This window comes from Trachurus trachurus (genome assembly GCF_905171665.1).
Source record: "Trachurus trachurus genome assembly, chromosome: 6".
Lineage (NCBI taxonomy): Eukaryota > Metazoa > Chordata > Actinopteri > Carangiformes > Carangidae > Trachurus > Trachurus trachurus.
Window position 1 is genome coordinate 13,304,201 of NC_139897.1, and position 19,697 is coordinate 13,323,897.

General features: G+C 42.9%; 1 protein-coding gene across 2 annotated transcripts in view; it reads right to left on the bottom strand.

Annotated features, from left to right (window-relative positions):
- Positions 1 to 288: 288 nt before the first annotated feature.
- The window catches only part of roraa (RAR-related orphan receptor A, paralog a), a 189,488-nt gene continuing 170,079 nt past the window's right edge, over positions 289 to 19,697 (bottom strand). For both annotated transcript variants that reach the window (XM_083974262.1, XM_083974263.1), the window contains 9 exons: positions 15,605 to 15,690; positions 13,814 to 13,955; positions 11,149 to 11,544; positions 10,383 to 10,504; positions 10,126 to 10,258; positions 9,016 to 9,123; positions 7,904 to 8,014; positions 7,564 to 7,676; positions 289 to 7,174 (listed from right to left, as the gene is read on the bottom strand). In XM_083974262.1, coding sequence (XP_083830388.1) covers positions 7,010 to 7,174; positions 7,564 to 7,676; positions 7,904 to 8,014; positions 9,016 to 9,123; positions 10,126 to 10,258; positions 10,383 to 10,504; positions 11,149 to 11,544; positions 13,814 to 13,955; positions 15,605 to 15,690 — 1,376 coding nt within the window. In that variant the 3' untranslated portion in view covers positions 289 to 7,009. The remainder of the gene's footprint in view (positions 7,175 to 7,563; positions 7,677 to 7,903; positions 8,015 to 9,015; positions 9,124 to 10,125; positions 10,259 to 10,382; positions 10,505 to 11,148; positions 11,545 to 13,813; positions 13,956 to 15,604; positions 15,691 to 19,697) is intronic.

The window sequence follows — 19,697 nt, forward strand, 5'->3', positions numbered from 1 at the left end:
GTTGATCATATTAAAGATGCAATTATTCAGATAATTTAATGACTTATTTTGCTCATAGAATTTGGACACCATTTACCAGTGCAGTGGGACACTGATTAAATACTGAAGCACTGGGATGATTAGGTCCAATCAAGCGATTGTGAATGAAAAATATTCAGTTTGATTTATTTTATTAAAAAGAGAGTGTGTCTCTGTGATGTGTGTGTGAGACAGCAAAGGGAGACAGAGACAGTTAAACAATCAGGAAAGAAAAGCCCATTACAAGCGGTAAATTTTATTATGGGATAACAGCACATAAAGCACATCTAAAATCGATGTGTCCAATGCACTTTTAATAAAGGTAATATTAAAGGTACAGTTTCTAAGTACAATATAACAACATTCATATTAGAATGAAAAGTATTTAAAAGACAACATTAAATTTCTTATTTTTCTTTACAGCTGTATTTACAAAATGAATCAAAATACTTATTTTCATATTTAAGAATCAGACAAGAAGGAGCAAAACTACGTTTGTGAATAGACTACCTGCTAAAGAGAGTTCAAAAGAGCTGGATAAAAAGGTACATGATCATCTGTCCCCATTTTAACATCAGTAGCAAACGTGTGACTTAGAAATTTGTGACAACCACACACTAGTTTCGGCTTTCCCATAATTTGAACTGCTTTTGCATGGAAAAAGAATCTGAATCCACCCCTGTTCCACCCACCCTTCATGTTAAGTTACCCCCAACCGACTGAGCGCACACTGAACACAGAACATTAAAGAAACCCAGATGTGTTGTATGTCTCTTATACAAACACATACAAATACTTGATATACAATGCTTTAGTAAATCTTCAGTTCTGAATAAAAAAAAATTGATATAAAACAAACAGAAAATGAAGAAACATGAATTGCCTGTTAGTTTTTGCCTAGTTGAAACAAACTATGTGCAGGTGAACTTTCTTGTAAGATTATTTGCGAGCATTTATTTGACCATTCAGGATCAGTATGAAACAAACTTCCCACTTATGTGTCTCAAACGAGGTGAGGGAGGGGGGGTGACATGTACACTCTAAAACAGACCGTCTACACATTAAAACCCTCGAATGGAGCCGTAACGCACCAACCCACGTGAAAAATGATCAACATAGAAAGAAAGAGTCTGAAAAAACATTTGAAGCATGTGAGAGTGAGAATTCATCCTCATGTACAAAACACATTGTCACTTCAGTACACGTCTGAGAAAAAACACAAAGAAAGACAATCAAAAAACCATGTATGCATCTTGTTACACCGAGAGGCACTCAGTGTGATACGTTGTGTATTATTGCAAGCATATTCTTACTGATATTTGCTACAGAGTGGAGAGAAAAGGTTAACTTTGTCCTCAAATGGCAATCCTTTCATGTACATTTGTAACACTTCATGTTGGTGCAAAAGGCTTATGCCACTGGTCTGAAGAAACCACTGTTTCAGGATAGTCTAAAATGGGGAATAACAAAAGCATACCGAGGCTCTGTTTAATGAAAATCCAAGCACCACTTCCCTGCATCAGGTGAAGAACTATGCCGACACAAGAGAGGTAAATATTTAGTTTCTTAAAACCTGACAAACTATAGCCTCAGTGAGTGGTTTTTTACAATCAGACAAAGAAAAAACACAATACTGCCGTTTCAGTTTGAATATTATCATTTTTCCACAAACCAGAAAAGCAACCTTAAGTAGCTCGTTAATTAGCAGATACTAGCTTTGCTATAAGTCAGAAGGAAATAAGTGCCTTACCCCAAGACGAGCACACTGATACAGGTACTGGCTGGGTAATTTTACCACTATCATTTTCATTATTATTATTATCATTATTATTATTATTATCATTTATTGAGTCCTAATATCAATAATACATTAATATGCAGTGAAATGAATATCCTAATAGGGCAGCCAGGCTTAGGAATCAATACTTTGTTCACAAATTAACTTACCTAGCACCACACATCAGGGCACAAAATAAATGTCAGCACACCCTGTCTCTATCAAACTAATCCTAAAAGAGGGAAGCAAACTAGAAACAGAGTTATCATACAATATGGTGTAATTGATAAACAGATAAATATTTTCACTGGGTAGGCCTTAGTAGCAGTATTTTCCTCTTACCTATACAGACAGAAGTTACAAAGCTACCTTTATACATGTGATCAATAATAACATTAAATATGGTGAATAAACAGCCGAGAATGAGGGAGAGAGAAAGAGTGAGAAAATAAGATATACAGCATACAGGCCATCTCAAGTTCTTAGTTCTCCACCTGGGAACAGAACTGGTCAAATATACAGATGAAACATAAAAACATCCACAAAATCAACACAAAATAAAACAAAAACCAACAAAAATAAAGTGATAAATAAGAGGTGTATTTACATGCAGATGTTCAAAGACTATTATGCACAAAATAATCAAAAAAATAATACACAGACATATATTATTGCTTGACATTCGATTATGGCTAAAAGTTGCTTTTCATTTTTCATTTTTTTAAAACTATATTCTTAAACGTATTTTTTAATCATAAATCCTTATCAGCTGTGCATTGGAAAATGAGTTTCTGTTAAAATGTGATGACTGACTCATAATTCTGGGTAACACACCGACACTCCAGCACAACTTTCAGCGTGACATAACACTGATCTTCACAATTTATGGTCACAAAGACTAGTTTTTCTTTTAACAATTTTCAGTGCTGAATTCATTTCAGTTCACCTCAGCCTCGGCTGTGCCGTCCAAACTGATGGCAGAGAGCATTTTTCCCCATGAAGCCGGTCAATGTAGCTTCACGGCGTTCTGCAGACCTATGAATTGCTGAAGGCATTATGTCATGCTTTTGAAACCTAGACCTATTATGGATGGATCAAGCTCAGCATTTGCAAAACCTTTATTTTAAAAATAACAAAAAAAAGAAAAGAAAAAGAAAAAAAAATCCAAAAGAAAAATCAAGACCACCTCATCCGCATAACCCTGTTCCTCTGTAATTATTAAAGCCTTGTCTGGGGTTTATTTTATTCACACACTGTGAGAACAAATACATACACACACGCACACACACACTATTGCTTTTTACAAACAGACAACAGAGCAGAGACAGAAGGACCAGCACATTTTACTGTATACTATACACTGATTGAATAGCACACGTAGCATTAATCCCTTATTTAAATTGGGATCTCTCAAGTGAGAATATACAGAAGGACATCACTTTACAGGCCTGTGTGAAGGTGCAGTTTATAGTTAGACACAAGTATTCATGTGTTTGATGACCATTTTCTGCTATCCTGTCAATATGGCAACCATACCAGTACACAAGGAGAAAACAGAGTAATGGGGATTTGTTACTTTTTTTTGTTTTGTTCTGGACTGAGAGTAAATGTCATCGGTTTGAGTCAGCTGTATGAAGAAGGTCAATTCAAAAAAGGATGATGACTGCACTGCAGAGACCCGTAATTGTAACACAAGGCATATTGCTCGTTTTATATTCTCGAACATATCACAAGCCACTCATCTATTTAGACTTGAATGAAAACAAAATGTCCACTTCATTTCCCCCTGGCAGAACATAGCTGATCATATTTAATGAAATATAGTTGTCTCATGAGACCATCAAAAAAGATTTTCAAGAAACAATTCTTTTTTCTTTTTTTTTTTTGCAAATAAATAACAGGAAATCAGCCAAATGTCCATCTCTTCATTATTTTCTGAACAGTTAAGCGTTGTATACTGCATGTTCAGTGTGCTATGCCAAAAAGTTCAGCCACCTCCTCTTTTATCAATTGAGTGCTTATAGTAAATTCGCAGAAGAGCTAATTGGATGCTCTGCAACTATCCAGAGGAAAGCGAGCTGCTTCTTCTTCAGTCTACCTGTTACCTCCCTGAGCATTCACACCTCATCCTCCTGGCTGCTCTTGCTGGGCCTCTGGGCCTCTCAACCTGGATTGTCTAGCAGTGTTCCAGACTGGGTTTCTGTTGCTGGGAGACTGAGGTTTACTAGTCGTAGAGGGCTTGTGCATATCCAAATAGCATTGGATCATAACAGAGATTATTACTTAGGTACAGCATATCTACTACAACCCAAACACAAGAGATTTAGTATTGCATAAGAATATTTGGTTTTTCTAACAAAGAGGGTTATCATATTTAAAGACCCTGATGACACCATTTGAAACCAAAACTGATTTTCTTTTGTGTGTGTATGTGTATGTGTATGTGTGTTAAAACTGTAAAACTGCGGTTTGTAAAAGTGATGGGCTTTGTTGTTTTTACAAATGAATTTTTTTTGTCTTTTTTTTTTTTTTTAACTTGACCATAGGGGCGCAGTGGTCTTTGAGTGGCCGGAGGCCCCCTTGTAAAAGGACGTCAAAAATGAACAACTCAGTGAGGAATATTCAAATGTTAATCTCAACCACTTCTCATGGACACATCCCTGAACAAAAAAACAAAAAAACATAAAAAAAAAAAACATAACAAACCTAACCTAATGAGTACAAACAAATGTCCTCTCAAAACCGAAAGCGCAAAAGAAACTCTTCCCTGAGGGGTGACAGCACAAGGTATTAACACCTTGTACAAATTGCACAGCAGAGGAATGATAGTGTGCAAACAGAAAACAAAAGACAAAGAACTGGATTCTATGTTGGTGACAGATGTGTTAACATGCTTTGTTGGATTGTTGGATTTCTAAAGGGATATCATTTTTTTCTTTTTCTTTTTTCCAGTTTTTTTTAAAGATATTCCTAGAAGCCGCTACTGAGATTGCTGGAATGTCTTAGGAATCCATTCTACATTACTGACGAGTAGACTGGAAAGCGGAAGCAACGACTACTGTTTGGCACATCCAGGGTTTTTTCTACCACTTTACTACCACACTGACAAGAAAGACACACTCAACAAAACAGAAGCACGACAACAAAGCATTCTGAAAATAGCACTTGTCCTACCATTTTTATGTTTCTCCCCTAATCATACAAATAACAGCTAGTCTAATTATTGCAGGAATATAGTTAAGTGCTACCTGACATCTTTTTCTCTCCCTCGTTCTCTTTCATGAGTTTATTAACCAAAACATGTTACAAAAATAGAAGCTTTACTACCAGACAAGGCTTTGAATATTCACTTTCCCTTCACTGTTCCCTCTGTGTCCTGTTGTGGTGCTGACGCCGGGCGGAGGCTGTGGTGAGAAGGCAGACAGAGCCACTCAAAAAAAAAAAAACACTAAAAACCTTCTGAGAGAGGCTCGTAAATGTGCTTTTAGGTTGGACAGTGTATCTTTGCCATCAGGCAAGTTAAGCTTGCTGTATCTTTAGCTTCCACTAGATGGAACAATTGGATTACAGTGAAGTATGTGATCGCTCGATCCGACCCCCAAGAATATTCAATATTAATACGTTAGAACTGGCTGAGATTATGTTTTATTTTTATCTTTTCTAATAAATTACAATTTTCCTTCATAAAACTGGTACCAAGTATTTAGAAAACTATTCGAAAGAATAAGAAAATCATTGCAAAACGTCTGCTGCTATACCTCTGTTTTCTTATATTTTAAATGGTGTTCAATCCAGGTCTGTCCAAGACACAGAACAGGAGTGTAACACCACTACAGAGGGTTGTCGGCTGTTTCTAAAAGACGTATCAGAGCTACATTTTGACAGGTGTAGTCGGGCAATTGTTGAGCTAACCGGCGATCAGAGTGTCTCTGAGCTGCCCTCTCATACGTGCCTCTTTGTTCACCGGCCAGCAGCCACACCAGCCATCCTACCAGACAGCCCTAACAACTTCCAGACCAGTATCATCTGTTGCTCCCAGGACTTGCCTCTGTGACCATGGTTCAACTTGTATTTCTTGTGCACATGCAACACATCACTAGGTAAATATACACGTCTTAAATTAAAGAAAGGTGTAAATAAAAGTGCCTTATCAATTCAACAATTAAGAATGGTCTAACTACTAATATCATACATGTTATTTAAAATAGATTCTATAAACATTACTTTTTTCTGTATAGTAAGTACTTATGACCATATACCCTGTAGTACATTATAAAACAGGTGGAATGGACCCTTTTCATTGTGTTGGTGCCCTGTGCTTCTCCAGGGCACCTGTCCAGAGAAGGATTAATAGCAGATGGCCTTACATGATTTCACTATGCAACAATGGTGGATGGAGTCTTTGACAGCTAAAATCATTGCGGTTTCATTAGAATTACCAGAATTCTATGTTTCTTTTTTTTTTTTTTAAACGATTGTCCATAGAGAGGTACCGATTGCATCACCATGCCGACGGAGCCTCCCTTAAAGTTGCTGTGAGTTTTCATTCCAAGCACTGCGTCCAAAAGATACGACTGAAAACAAGAGAAAAATGGCTGAACTTGACCAAAGTGTGCGCATTTATCAGCGTTTTATATCCGGACAGGGACAGGACTATTTAAAGTGTTCAATATGAAAATACGGAAGAAAAAAAAACAAAACACTATCAGGAGTGTCATCTGAAAAATAATACTGATGTTGATTCATCTTCATTATCTTCTTCATTTATCTTCATCTCTACTGAAGATGTCTTCAGCAAATTTAAAGCCAATAGTTTTCATCAATAGTTTATAGGATTACAAGTCAGATGCACAGACAAATCATAATAATAGTGATTCAATAAATATTGGTGAAAATGAACAAACCATCGTAATGACTCAACTTCCATGTTAGAAATGCGCATAAAAAGGTCAAATTCAACCACACAGAAAATATTTGTCCCTATCTCCTCTTCATGTCCCATGGGGTGTCGGGTCCCACAAGTCTTCCAAAGAGAACTAAATTCAATAAGTAAACCTTGAGAATCAACTCCCTAAGCCCTCCCCTCCAATGCAAAAGAAGAAGTTGAACAGCGTGCCATCTGTCCGCTCTGGTTTGTGCAGGGCACCAATAAAGTGTCTCAGATTCCTCCTCCACATTCCCCTACGGTGGGCACACTGGCACCTGGCAGGGCTGCTACCCGTCAACGGGCATGGACTGCTCAAAGTCTGATCCGAACAGCTCCTTGTATAAGGGGGGGAAGTGGGCACGCACAATGTCTGGGTATATTGCTTTGAAAGCTGTAAGCTTCTCTGTATGCCTACTGCACAGCGCTCGCAGTGTCGACACTTTGCATATCAACTGTGGAGAGAGAGGAGACAGGCGGTTTAGATTTACATGGAGGCAAGGACATGCAGCAATGGTAGTGAAAAACATTCTTCCCTACAGTGTATTCCCACTCACACGGGCAAACAGACTTGTAAATATTGAGCCAAGCGCTCAGACACGAGGAAAACCTGACATTTCATATTATAGCGCTGGTACAATTGATAAATTGCCACTTCCCCACTGATAAAAACCCATGAAACATCATGAATGCTTCCCCTGAAATCTATTAGTTTAATCTAATGTAAGAAAAATGGTTGGTAGCCTGTGGATAAAGATCCTAAACAGCAGGAGATTATACTACTACAAGTGTGGAACATGCTTTGCAGAGAACCACTTTCAAGGATAATGGATGCGGTGTGTACCTTTGTAAGTATACCGTCCTCTCTGTGGTTCTTCTGCAGGACGTGCTGGAGGGCCAGCTGGATCTTCTGCTGGAGTTTCTCTACTTTCACCTTCTCCTGGAGCCAAGACCGGTCTGAAAAGTAAATTTAAAAAAAAAACTTTTCGTTAAAGCAGACTCACATGTAGGCCACTTAGCAGTCAACTTGGCTCATGTGAAAAGTAATGAGTGCAGTGCCACGAGTCTAAGATATTAATTGATAGAGAGAAACATGAGGGCAACAGCATTCCCTGCTGTGGTGAATGTGTGTCTACCCTCCTTTTTTTTTTTTTTTTTTCCCTTGCACCGTGAATGACACCTACCAGCAGACATCAACACAAAGGCGGAGAACAGGGCGATCTCATCCTCAGACAGGTGCATAGAACACAAGTTTTTCCCAAACTCGAAGACGGAGCTGATCAAGTCGTCACAGCCTGCCACAGCAAAGGACGCAGAGAGAGGGCTTAGGATGAGGAAGACCAAAGAACAACATTCACTCTTGATCTTTATTGGGAGAGAGGCACACGGGGATGGGAGAGGAAGGGGAAGGAATGAAAAAGAACGGCATGCTGACAGCACATGGGAGCGTCTTGAGCAGAACAGGCAATGCTTTTACTGAGTTTTGCCTCCCAGACGAGTCACTTTTGGCAGTTGGGTGGTGTTATGCAAGCCAAAATGAGGTCACTATTGAGGCTTTTAGTTAAATCAATTATTGGGGATAGAGAGAGACAGGCGGATGCCGCGGCGGCTCTGGAAGCCCATCACTCTGCCTCCCCCGCCGCGGACCCCTCTGCACAGAACACACAGGACACTGGGACAGACGCACATGCTCACTCATAAACACACAAACGGAGAGTTACAGGGATTGTTAAACTCACACTAAGAAACAGAATTCAGCATTTTTTAGTGCCACTATGGGACACATTTACATTTTTTTTTTTTTTTTTTTGTCAAAAGGCAGCTGGAAGTGCAAGAAAATCCATGGTGGAGAGTCTTAGTAATGTCATGGCAGCCAAACACAAATGCTATTTGCTTTTGCCTGAGATGTTTTATGTCAGACTATCAATGATGGTTTTGATAGCTTTCTCCCAAAAGACAGTCTGTCTGGCTTTATTTATTCCACAGTTACAGGAGCCATATGCAGCAGAGCCTCACTAACATCTCTGTTCTACCATAAATAACCGCTGCAGAGACAGCAATGCCAGGTGAGGCAGGGATGAGTGCTCAGTGTTTGCTTCCAGGCCTTCAGCATTGTGTAGAACAGAACAGCAGACTCTAATTTTGGCTATTACACCAAGGAAAGGGGTATAAGACACTGTAAGAAAACACACACACACACACACAGCAGCAGCAGCAGCAGCAGAGACAACACACAAACACACGTTCACTCTGATGTGCACGCACACAGACACAAACCTACACCCACTCCACTTACCTAATGACTTGAACACATCAGGTCCGGCATATTTTCCATCAAAATAGACTGTGTTGTTTTGCGAGTCAAAGGCACGGCACATTCTGACAAACACAACTTCCAAAGAGCCTGTGGAGACATACAGGAACAAGATGCTGAATCTGAGCTTTGTTTCTTTTCCTCTTTTTTTTCTCCTAACAGTTGCACATCAGTCAGGGATGCAAAGCACATGATTGTGCTTTGTGCTATTCTTCAACAATATGAGTAACACAACCACTTTGAAATGGAGACGACTGCCATCAGAGGGAAAAGAAAAATCACCTCTGCAGATGATAATATCACAGACAGGAGGCTATTCTTCCATAATGACATGCCAGATAAAAAATTGTGCTTCATTCAGTAGTGACAGTGCTTATTCATTCAACCTTTATTTAGCAAGATAGGTGGGGGAAATTATTCTATCCTGTAATTTGTACCACTCTGTGGGAGTGGATAAGAGGATCAAGAAAAATATAACAGAAGCCATTACTGCCTCTAAGGAAGATGCTACTGTTTTAAAATGTCATGTCTGACAAGGGATCTCAGTCTTTATTTCATTATTCATATGACTGTGCTAATGTAAATAATACCCGGGGAAAGACCCAGGAGAGGTGTTTGTTTGCTGCACGCACCGCATGTGTGTATGTGTGTTTGAGCATCTTCCATTTATGCATAAATATAGGTGACAGCACGCGCGGAGCCATATCAGTGTTTAATATTCTGCAAGTATGTCTTCACGAGAGCAATGCGAATGGGCAGACACATCACTGGTGTCTGGGAAAAGCGGTGGGAATGGCAGCCGTCATGATAGGTATTATCTGAGCTCAGAAAACACATTGCTTATCTAACGCCGTGTCCATCTCTTGCTACGTATGTAATGAACAGGGGGGAAAATAGGGAGCGACAGAGAAAAGAGAGGAAGCAGGCAGGGCCGGGTCTCCTCTCTGTGACACTGTCTGTGCGTGTGAAGAAGAGGGCTTTGTGCAGTCAGGTCAGCTACGCCCTTGTGACAATGCCAGAGGGGGGTGGTGGTGGTGGTGGAGGTGGTGGGTGAGTCTGACGGCAGCAGGCCATGTTGACAGGCTGTCATACCTGCTTTCAGCAGCACTATCTGATCGTTCTGACACAGCTCCATGAAGCCGTCGATGCGCTTGGCGAACTCCACCACATACTGAATGGCCTCTGTTATTTTGATAGCGCACAGCTGCCACATGACTTCCCGGGGCTAAGAACAGATAGGACAGAGAATGGGTTATCTGCTTTAAAACAATGCATTTGATGATTGCAGCTGCCTGTGGAAAACCAGCGTTCGCCCCCCCCTCTCCCACCCTCAGCTGTGGTCAAGGTACCTTGCTCTGGTAGCTCTCCACCTCTTCCTGCAGGAAGGCCTGCCAGGTCATCTGCTGCAGCTCCTCTCTCAGATACTGACATGTCTCCATGTGTGACTTGGAGATGTTCTGGGCCAGGTGCTCTGAAAACACAACCATCATCATCATCGTCACAAAACCCGGAAGATCGCGGCTGAGATCTGACTGTTACTCTGCGAGGCTATGAGAAAGTGAAGACCTCACTGATGAAATGTGCCACAGGAAAAGAAGATTTATTTACTGAGCTTTCAAGAAGGAGGAGAGGCGGATACGCGTGGGCTTTTTTGACTGGGAAAAGGCTTGTTGACATTTCCTTTTACTGCCTGCAGGAAGCTCATAGCTTAAGGTTGAGGCAAAGCCAATCTAGTTATGACACAAATGCATGGAGAGGAGGAGGGGTGCCACGTTACTCACTGAAACAAAGGTCACATTTTCTCTGAGAGAAATATTGAGTATAAGAATTTAAATGGTTTTGAAAACACATCTGTTAAAAGGAGTTCCTGGGCACAGGGGAGCCTAAAAAAATGATTTCCCCAGACGCCTGCCCTGCTGGATCCTGATTGGCCCTAATTAATGGAAACTAATTACAAAAAAGAGGCTCTTTTAATGAGTGTTGGAGATGAGTCTCCAACCTCCTGCTATTTTAAGCAACCTTTGTGTCGTTTGCCCCACGGTTGAGTTGTTCTCCCCCCTCCTCCATTTTGCCGTCTCTCCTCTCGTCTACCCCTGTCTCTCTCCTGCTCCTTACCTAGTTCAGCCATGGACACGGTGGGGGAGGTTTCTCCGTTGGTGAAGGAGCAGTAAGGGAAGAAGCCAGAGCCGGGGGCAAAGTCGCAGATGGGCTCCGGCTTGATGCCGTTGATGTCCAGGCCTGACTGGTCAGGGGATGGCTGGATGTCCAGGTAGAAGCTGCTGACGGCAGAGTCTGGTTTGCTGCCATCTGGGGTGTGACCGTCCATGTAGCCGCTGAGGTCGTCATGGAGCTCCGTGAGGCCATTGGCTGAGAGGCCATAGCTAGGTGTGAGTGGCTCCGCCTCCCCGGGCTGTTGTTGGTGGTCACGCTGTTGCTGCTGCAGCCGGTGTTTCTGGACCTCAGCGTACAGGCTGTCTCGCTGCTTCTTCGACATGCGGCCGAACTTCACCGCTGTGATCAGGACAACAAAACATGAGTGAGATCGGGTGAAACATCCCAAACACTTTACACAGATGCTGCTGACTTTTACAAACATTTTTCCATATGTGACACCCAGGAGCTTCTTTTATAAAGTAAAGTAAACATATCATTTGTATTCATAATGAAAAAATAAAAACTCTGGTTAATGAGTCAACATACAGTATCACTACTATGGAAAATTACTCGTCCTTCCATGTTATTGATCCATTTTGTTAGTTTTGTAATACTCCAGTATGTGAAATACTGTTTCCAGTAAAGTGATGTGAAATATGTCTGAAACAGGAGAATTTCTCTGAGGACAAATCACATTATCTCACAATTTGTACTAAATTCTTATTCCTTAGTGAGTCTGAGACAAAACAACTTGTTTGGACAACAAGCCAAAAGGATTCAACCGTGGATTTTTCTTGTTTTTTTGGCAGATTTATTCTCTACTGGCTCCAAAGTGTGTAACAAATTCAGAGGTCAATATGTGCCCTCCGCTGACAACAACATAACACACATAACTCATCTGTATGTTACTATGAGATGAAAAGACACCAGCTACGATCACCATATGCCACGAGACCGATGCACTAAAAAGTGATACGCTCTCTTAACAGATAACACTGATGACAAAAAAAAGTATATCTCCATATTTCGAGATAATGAGAGACATTATTGCAAAAATGAACAGCTTCATAAGTGCAGAGGCAGGAGTGGGAGGTGACTAACAGCTTACCAGCCACTTAAACATGAGAAGGCTAAGTTGCTGCCTCCTGTTTCAAGGTTTCCAGACTAAACAGTGGTGCTGAGAATGAGACTCCTTGGCCAGAGTTCTGGGGGCCTGGCAGTATGTCAGCCGGTCACAGTGAGAGAGTGTGTGTGTGTGTGTGTGTGTGTGTGTGTGTGTGTGTGTGTGTGTGTGTGTGTGTGTCTTTGTCTACGCACAGTGAAGCGGTACAGAGGAGAGTGCAGGCAGATGGGCTCTGGCTGTGTTGAGTGAAGGCAAGAGTCACCTTCGTCTGTCCCATGTGTGCATGTGTGTGCATGTGAGCAATGTGTGTGGCTATGCAAAGGCCCTCATAAGTGCTAATGTACTTCTGTGTTCATTCACATTCATGAATATGTATGACATGTGTGTAACTGAATTAAAGCGAAGCAGTGCGCGTAAAATCTCGCCGGCTTCTGTGCATGCACGTTCAGGTTCTCACTTGTCTGTGTGTGTTTAACCAAAGAAAAAAAAAGAAAAGAAGAAGAAAAAAAAAAGAAAAACCTAGCTCTGCTCTGTTCTGAAAGAATCTCCTCAGCACTGGCCCAGTCTGGACCAGCACGGCACAGCAGGGGCCCTCCACCACACATCCCCACCTGTGTGCTCCCATTACTGCATCTCAGCTGCAGCAGCACTAATGACAACCTCCAACAACCTCCTATTTCATCAAACCTAGTTTCTATCACAGCAACAAATTAGGCCCACAGACAAAGCACTCACCTGCAGACAGAGAACGCAGAGTGACGTCTTAGCGTCTTAGCGCTCGTGTCAAGATTTTCTCAGGATATGTCTGTTTTTTTTGTCCCTTTGGGAATAATGGCAGTCATTATCTGTGTGTGTGCGTTTTCTTTGTGTCTCCACCAGGATATCAATATGCAGTACCACATAAACACAGGGCCACAAATAAACAACCAAACAACCACAGAGAGTTAAGCTTTTGCACTTGAGTTATGGTATAGTTTTATTTTAATTGCTCCAGGCAAAGGATTGTCATTTTTTTTTACTGATAATCTCTGAAAAATAACGATTTTTTGCAAGTCTACTTCTTTTTGTCCCTACATACCTCAGAGTTGTGTTTCCTGCTGTAAGAAGATGCTGACCGCTGTAGTTTAAGCACAGCTCACAAGATCTTGTAGTAACACAGAATGCAAATTAGCTGCTGTATATAAGTAGCTAAGTGCATGTGAGTAAAAAAAAAAAATCACTCTATCCACCTTCTTTTTTGAGCACAAAAATGAAAACACTAACTCTACACTATACGCAAAAACTTACAACGACCATTTGAGGTAATTCTTTCCTGCCTTCAATCAGAGGTCAGAGTCCAGAGCAGCATCCCCTGAAGCTGCTGGCTCAAAGGCACTTGAGCAGAGCACAGTCTTGCCCACACACGGGCTTGACCTTAGCTCTTTTACCTCTGTCCTACCCACCACCACCACGCCACCCTGCTGCATCCGCCCACCCGTTTCTCCACTTCCATGAAGCACTTACCATCTCGTGACATGCCCACTGCCAGGCACTTCTGCAGCCGGCAGTGCTGGCAGCGGTTGCGGCTGGTGCGGTCGATCAGGCAGTTCTTCTGACGGGGGCAGGAGTAGGCTGCATTGCTCTGCTGACTCCTCCTGAAGAAGCCCTGCACATGAGAGGAGGAGGGGGGAGGGGGGAGGGGGGGGCACAAACACACACACCTCAGATGAATCACCGTGGGCGGAAAATAAAATAATGTTCTGGGACTGGAGGATCAGATCATGTCTTTGTAGCGTTTTTTGGTGTTGACAAAACTCATTAGTGATTGATAGTGATTTATTGCATTCCTTGTGGTGATATTTTTATTTTACCGCTGCCAAACAGATTAGATAATAACACTACTGTGGTGGTATTTTCCTGGCTGTTATGCTGTAATATCTGGCATTTAAAGAGCGCTATATCTCAGCAGCGTGTTCAGCATGAGGGTGGTGTGTTTTGGGTAGGAATGATAACAGTGGATGCTATTTTTCTTCAGTGGGGTTATTAGTGTTGATTAACGCCGCACTGGCATGTGCAGTGCTAAAGGATTGCGAATGCACACCGACTGGATTCCTCATCCTTTGACTTAATGAATTGATTCCAGCACATCATTAACATGCCCTACTCTACCGCTCCATACACATATGTCTTAATTAGCTGCTCATTGGCTGTTTAATTACAAGAAAACAGCTGACAGCTGCCAAGTTGCTTTATAATGGAAGCCATTATGGAAACAGGCTATAACTGCCAGTGACAAGCAGCACTCTTTAATAATGCTATGATTTATGGTCCAAACTTTTGTACTCGCACATATCATTAAAGGCCTCTCTGCCTGGACTAATTAGCAATCATTAAAGATAGATTTCAGCAGTTTATTCTTTAGTGTTTTGTTCCTTCCAGCTCCTGTGTGAGGGAGAGAAGAACAGCGAAAAAGAACTTCTCTCTCCTTCCTTCTTTCTTTCTCCTCTCTCTCTCTCTCTCTCACACACACACACACACACACACACACACACACACACTCACACACACACTCACGCATACACATACACATACACATATACACACACACGAGAGCAAACAGCAAAGGTGCAGCCTGGCTGAGGAATGCTAATGATGTGCCTGGTGACAAGCACGGGGACAAGAATACACTCTAAGCACAAAATTCCCCTCACTATGAATGGCTGGTGCATTTGAAACAGTACAAAAGGCGGCTTCAATGGAAGCAACACACTGTAGCAAACAGCCAACAATCTGCTATAATTCAAAGCACTCTCCTTTTGATCATTTTATTTCAAGAAGAGCAGGCTGCAGCAGAGGCAAGAAACACAGTGAAAAGACATGTCCCTGGGAGGGAAAGGCAGAGCAAGGCAGAGGAATGACTTTGTACTACTAATTGTGGTTTTCTGTGATGTCCTCCGTGGTGCTTGACCACTTTAATGATCATGTTCTTGGTGTTTACACTTCGCAGTCCCTCTCCAAATGTCCGTAAAACTTCAGCAACATTTTTCAAATGTTTTTCCTAGCAAGCAACTTTCTTTACTCAACCTCAATTTTCACTGTCATCCCCCTCTCAGCTCCCCTGTCCCTCATACACACACACACACACACACACACACACACACACACACACACACACACACACACACACACACACACACACACACACACACACACACACACACACACACACACACACACACACACACACACACACACACACACACACACACACGCTACTCCCCATGACACAAACAGGTTCAGTCTCATGATGCTTACCTTACAGCCTTCACATGTTATCACGCCGTAATGGATGCCTGATGATTTGTCTCCACAGATCTTGCAGGGAATTATTTCGATTTGAGCTGCGGAGAAGAAAAGGAAAAGAAAGAAGAAAAAAAATCAACATTTTGCTGTCACAAGTCACTGTACAACACCCTCACCATGGATCCATGTTGGTACATGAAAGAGTACTGTGCTTCTAAAAACATCTCATCCGGTGGCTTTTGAATCCTCACTTCCACAGAGCATTAGCTGCATATTTACAGACGTGTGTGTGTGTGTGTGTGTGTGTGTGTGTGTGTATGTGTGTGTGTGTGTGTGTGTGTAGGGAAGGAGGCCATTTTAAGTCCTCACAAGCAGTCAATGTAAACATCGTGTCAATCTGCATCCTTAACACAGCTCACATAAGGAAAAAAAGCCGTGCTACCCACAAATCATGAACATTATCACTAATACTAGCCCGGTGCGGCGACAAAGGCTCATTTAGCCACATGAGGAGACGTATTCCCTGTTGGGAAAACTTGACTTCACGAAGCCTCTTAAACTTCAAAACCATAAAAACCTCAGGAGTAAATCCACTGTGGCCACAAAGAGTCATAACATGCCCACTGCGCCTGGATGAAGCGGTGGCAGTGGCTGCATGTGTGTGTGTATGTGTGTGTGTGTGTGCACGTCTGTGTGCGCTATAGAAAAAAAAAAAAAAAAAACAGGGTTCAGTGGGGGGTTTAGCTGTGGTGTTGTGCTGTTGACAGGCTTGTGATTCACGCGCCATAGAGGACAAAAGCACAGAGAGGACAGGCCTCATCCATCGTTGGCCTTCTCTTCAGGAGAAGACCACAGGGCAACGCAACAGAACAGACAGAACACACAGACATCAGAGACGCAGAACTCCCAGCTTGTCCCACTGCTCTCAGCTTTATCACTGCAGCCACTGATGCTCCATCCCTCTCCACCTCCACCCCCCCCCCCCCCCCGTCTTCCCCCCTCTCTCTCTCTCTCTCTCTCGCTCCCTCCAGAGATCTCTATCTCACAGCCCTCCTCCACATCTCCAACATCTCAGTCCCGCCATCCCAACAGTGCATTGCAGTGCCAGACGAACTCCGCTATCTGATCTAAATCGAGGAAAGATCACCGCGGGATATTTTCTCACGATGTAATGGTTTTCTCCAACCAGTCATGCAGCCGACCAATCAGCGCAAAAAAAAAAGAAGAGCTATTGCAACACAAGTCTATAGCAATTAGGGGGGAGAATATTATAATTTTGCCTTAATAAGATGCAATAAAAATGATAATCATTAAAAAAGTGGTGGTACATTCACTATGTCAAAGTGTTACATCAGCTTCTCCCCTCTAGCCAGGCCTAACTGTCTGCTATAAAAGCCTTGTGTCTCTTCCTAAGACTGCAAGCTTCAAATATCCCACATACACCTTAACAACCAACCTCTTTAAACTAGTTTGATAACATCAAAAGTACTTTTGCTGAGTTCAATCCAGAGATTCCTGCCCATTTTAATCAGCTGCCTAGGAGCCTGTAACGTGTCATGTGGATAATGTCCTTGTCCCCGAGGCATGCCCAGGAGAGGCCCTTAACACAGAGCCTCTAATCCACTAACCCCGGAGCCACACTCTATTCATTCAGGAATCTGTGTCTGTTCTCCTCGCACTGCTGGAGTCAACAAGACCGGCCATGTTTACATGGAATTAGCCTACATTTTAGTAAAATGAACAAAAGGGAGTGGTGGAACATGCACAATTAATTCTCCTCCAGACAACACCTCCTGCGATTTGTGATTCTCACATACAATAGAGGGCACTGCACCTCGTCGGCCCGGATTAGAGTGAAATCCAGGCAGGAGGCGGGCTCTGACAACCTAACTGAGAGGGTTAATTTATAATTAATCTTTTCCTTGCAGTGAACAGTTGCTTGTTATTTCAGTTAGGTCTATCGCTGTATGAGAGCACTCTATTGTTTGTTTTTGTGTTCTCCCTGCATGAGCATTAGCAGTGCAGTGTGTTTCGACTCCTTTAGCATTTTCAGCCTCATTACTTACGTAATTTGTTCTGACATGCACTCACAACAATTGAAGCGTGTTGTAATTATGACTAGCTGTGGTTATGTTGAACTAAAGGTTGTAGTGTTACTCCCCTGCCATTGGGTGGCAGTGCAGGGCTGTGGCTATATGGTTGTCTTGCCAAGTTAAGCCAAGCTTCCACCCACCCTATCCAGCCCACAGGCTTTTGGCTCTGAGCTCCAGCCTCTGATAGCTCCAGGCTTAGGCTGCTGCTAGCTTTCCCCACCCCCACAGCACAGCTGTGAGATGCCTTCATCTTTCCTGAAGAAGCGAAGCTGGCTGGGCGCTCACTCAGGCCTGACAGAGGCTGTGCCACATCAGGTGAAAGCAGTGGGAGTAGAGACGCGGGGGTGCCAGGCCGGGCAGGGCATACACACACACACACACACACACACAAGCATGCCTCACAAAGCCCTATCTGCAGCAGGAAGGCCCTGAGTGCACGCAGCCTCACCAGCTAACACCCTCTCACTCCACCGCTGCACAAGCCCCTGGATGCTCAGTGCACTCAACAGTAAAAAGGGTTTGTCTCTGGACCGGCTGAGACAGGCTCTGTAGTATCTTGTATGAGAAAAGACCTCAGTCTGAACGTATAGTTATTTCCATTCTGGAATAAGCCGCTTTCAAAAAAAAAAAGAAAAAAAAAGAAGAAAAGACAGGGTCAAGGAGAATAGACAGCGAGCGATGACACAATGGAGATCAAATACACCATTAATTCACCTACATCATCAGCCTAAGTCAATATTTGTGTGTCTGTATGACTGTACAAGTCGTCCTCTTGAGTGACTGGTCGCGGGGCCCCGGGCTACACTTTTGACACTGAGGATGATTTAAACTGAATTCACACAGGGGAGTCGGTCAAACAAAAAAGGCCTGCACATATAAGCACTTCCAATCTGGCAGTCAATATCTATTGACATGAGCTGCGGTGTTAACTGCCTCTTGGTGTGAAACAGGCAGCTGCTGGCTTGCTTGAGCTTGACCAGCGCACTGCCACTGATCCCATTCACCGCGCCTGCCTGCCTGCTTGCCTGCCTGCCTTCCCTCCCTGCTAGCCAGCCCTGCCTGTTCTGTTTACGACATCAAAGCCAGGCACAGTTAGACGGGCAGCCATGCTAAAGCCCATCCCAGCAGCCTGCTGCTCCTCACAGCACTGTGAGATGGCCTCTGCACGCAGGCCACTTCAAAGACACCTGCTAAGACGCCGAGATTATGTGTGAATCACATCGCAGTGCAATCACACCAAGTGCATAACCATAAGGGCTGGACGGCGGCTCCAGACCTGATTTCCTGTACGCGGCGGCGCTGCCCGCGACCTGACGTGGGTGTCTCGGACAATGGGCACGGCGAGAGAGAAGAGACAGTCAAGCCGAATGTTAAAGCTTGTTCTTTGTCTGTCTGTGGCTGAGCAGTTCAAGGACACTGATTCACCACACTAGCGGGCCCTTTGAGGGGATGACGTGTCACTCAGAGCACATGTACAATGGGGCAGCGTGGCCTCCGCATGATCACCCACTGCCCTTCACTGTCTTCGCTGAGATCAACCCACTGCTTAAACCACAGCACATTATCAAAGGCCTGGGAACTGACAGTCAAATGCAAACAAACACCCCAAACAATTTACCAAATGCACACTAACAGCTCACAGGGGCCCTGTCATCGTTACAATCCCATACACTCAGCACTGCCTCATTCAGAATCATTCACAATCTAGCTATAGCATTGTGAAGCTGGGAAACTGGCCGTGCGTTATAGTTGATTTTATGTTTGTCAGATAGAAACAAATGTTTCATTTAAAAATGATTTCCTTTTATTTGTTCGAGAGGGACAGTGTACATTAATGAACATTTAAAAAAAGATAAAATGAAAATGCACCCAAATATAGCCAAAAGGCCAAATTCTCTACGTTGTTCAAATGCTCGATATATTACGAAGCTAACGTATAAAATGAAATAAAACTTGAAATCATACAGGCTTGTGCAAACATGGAAAATCACTAGTCAAAATCTCCTGGCTTT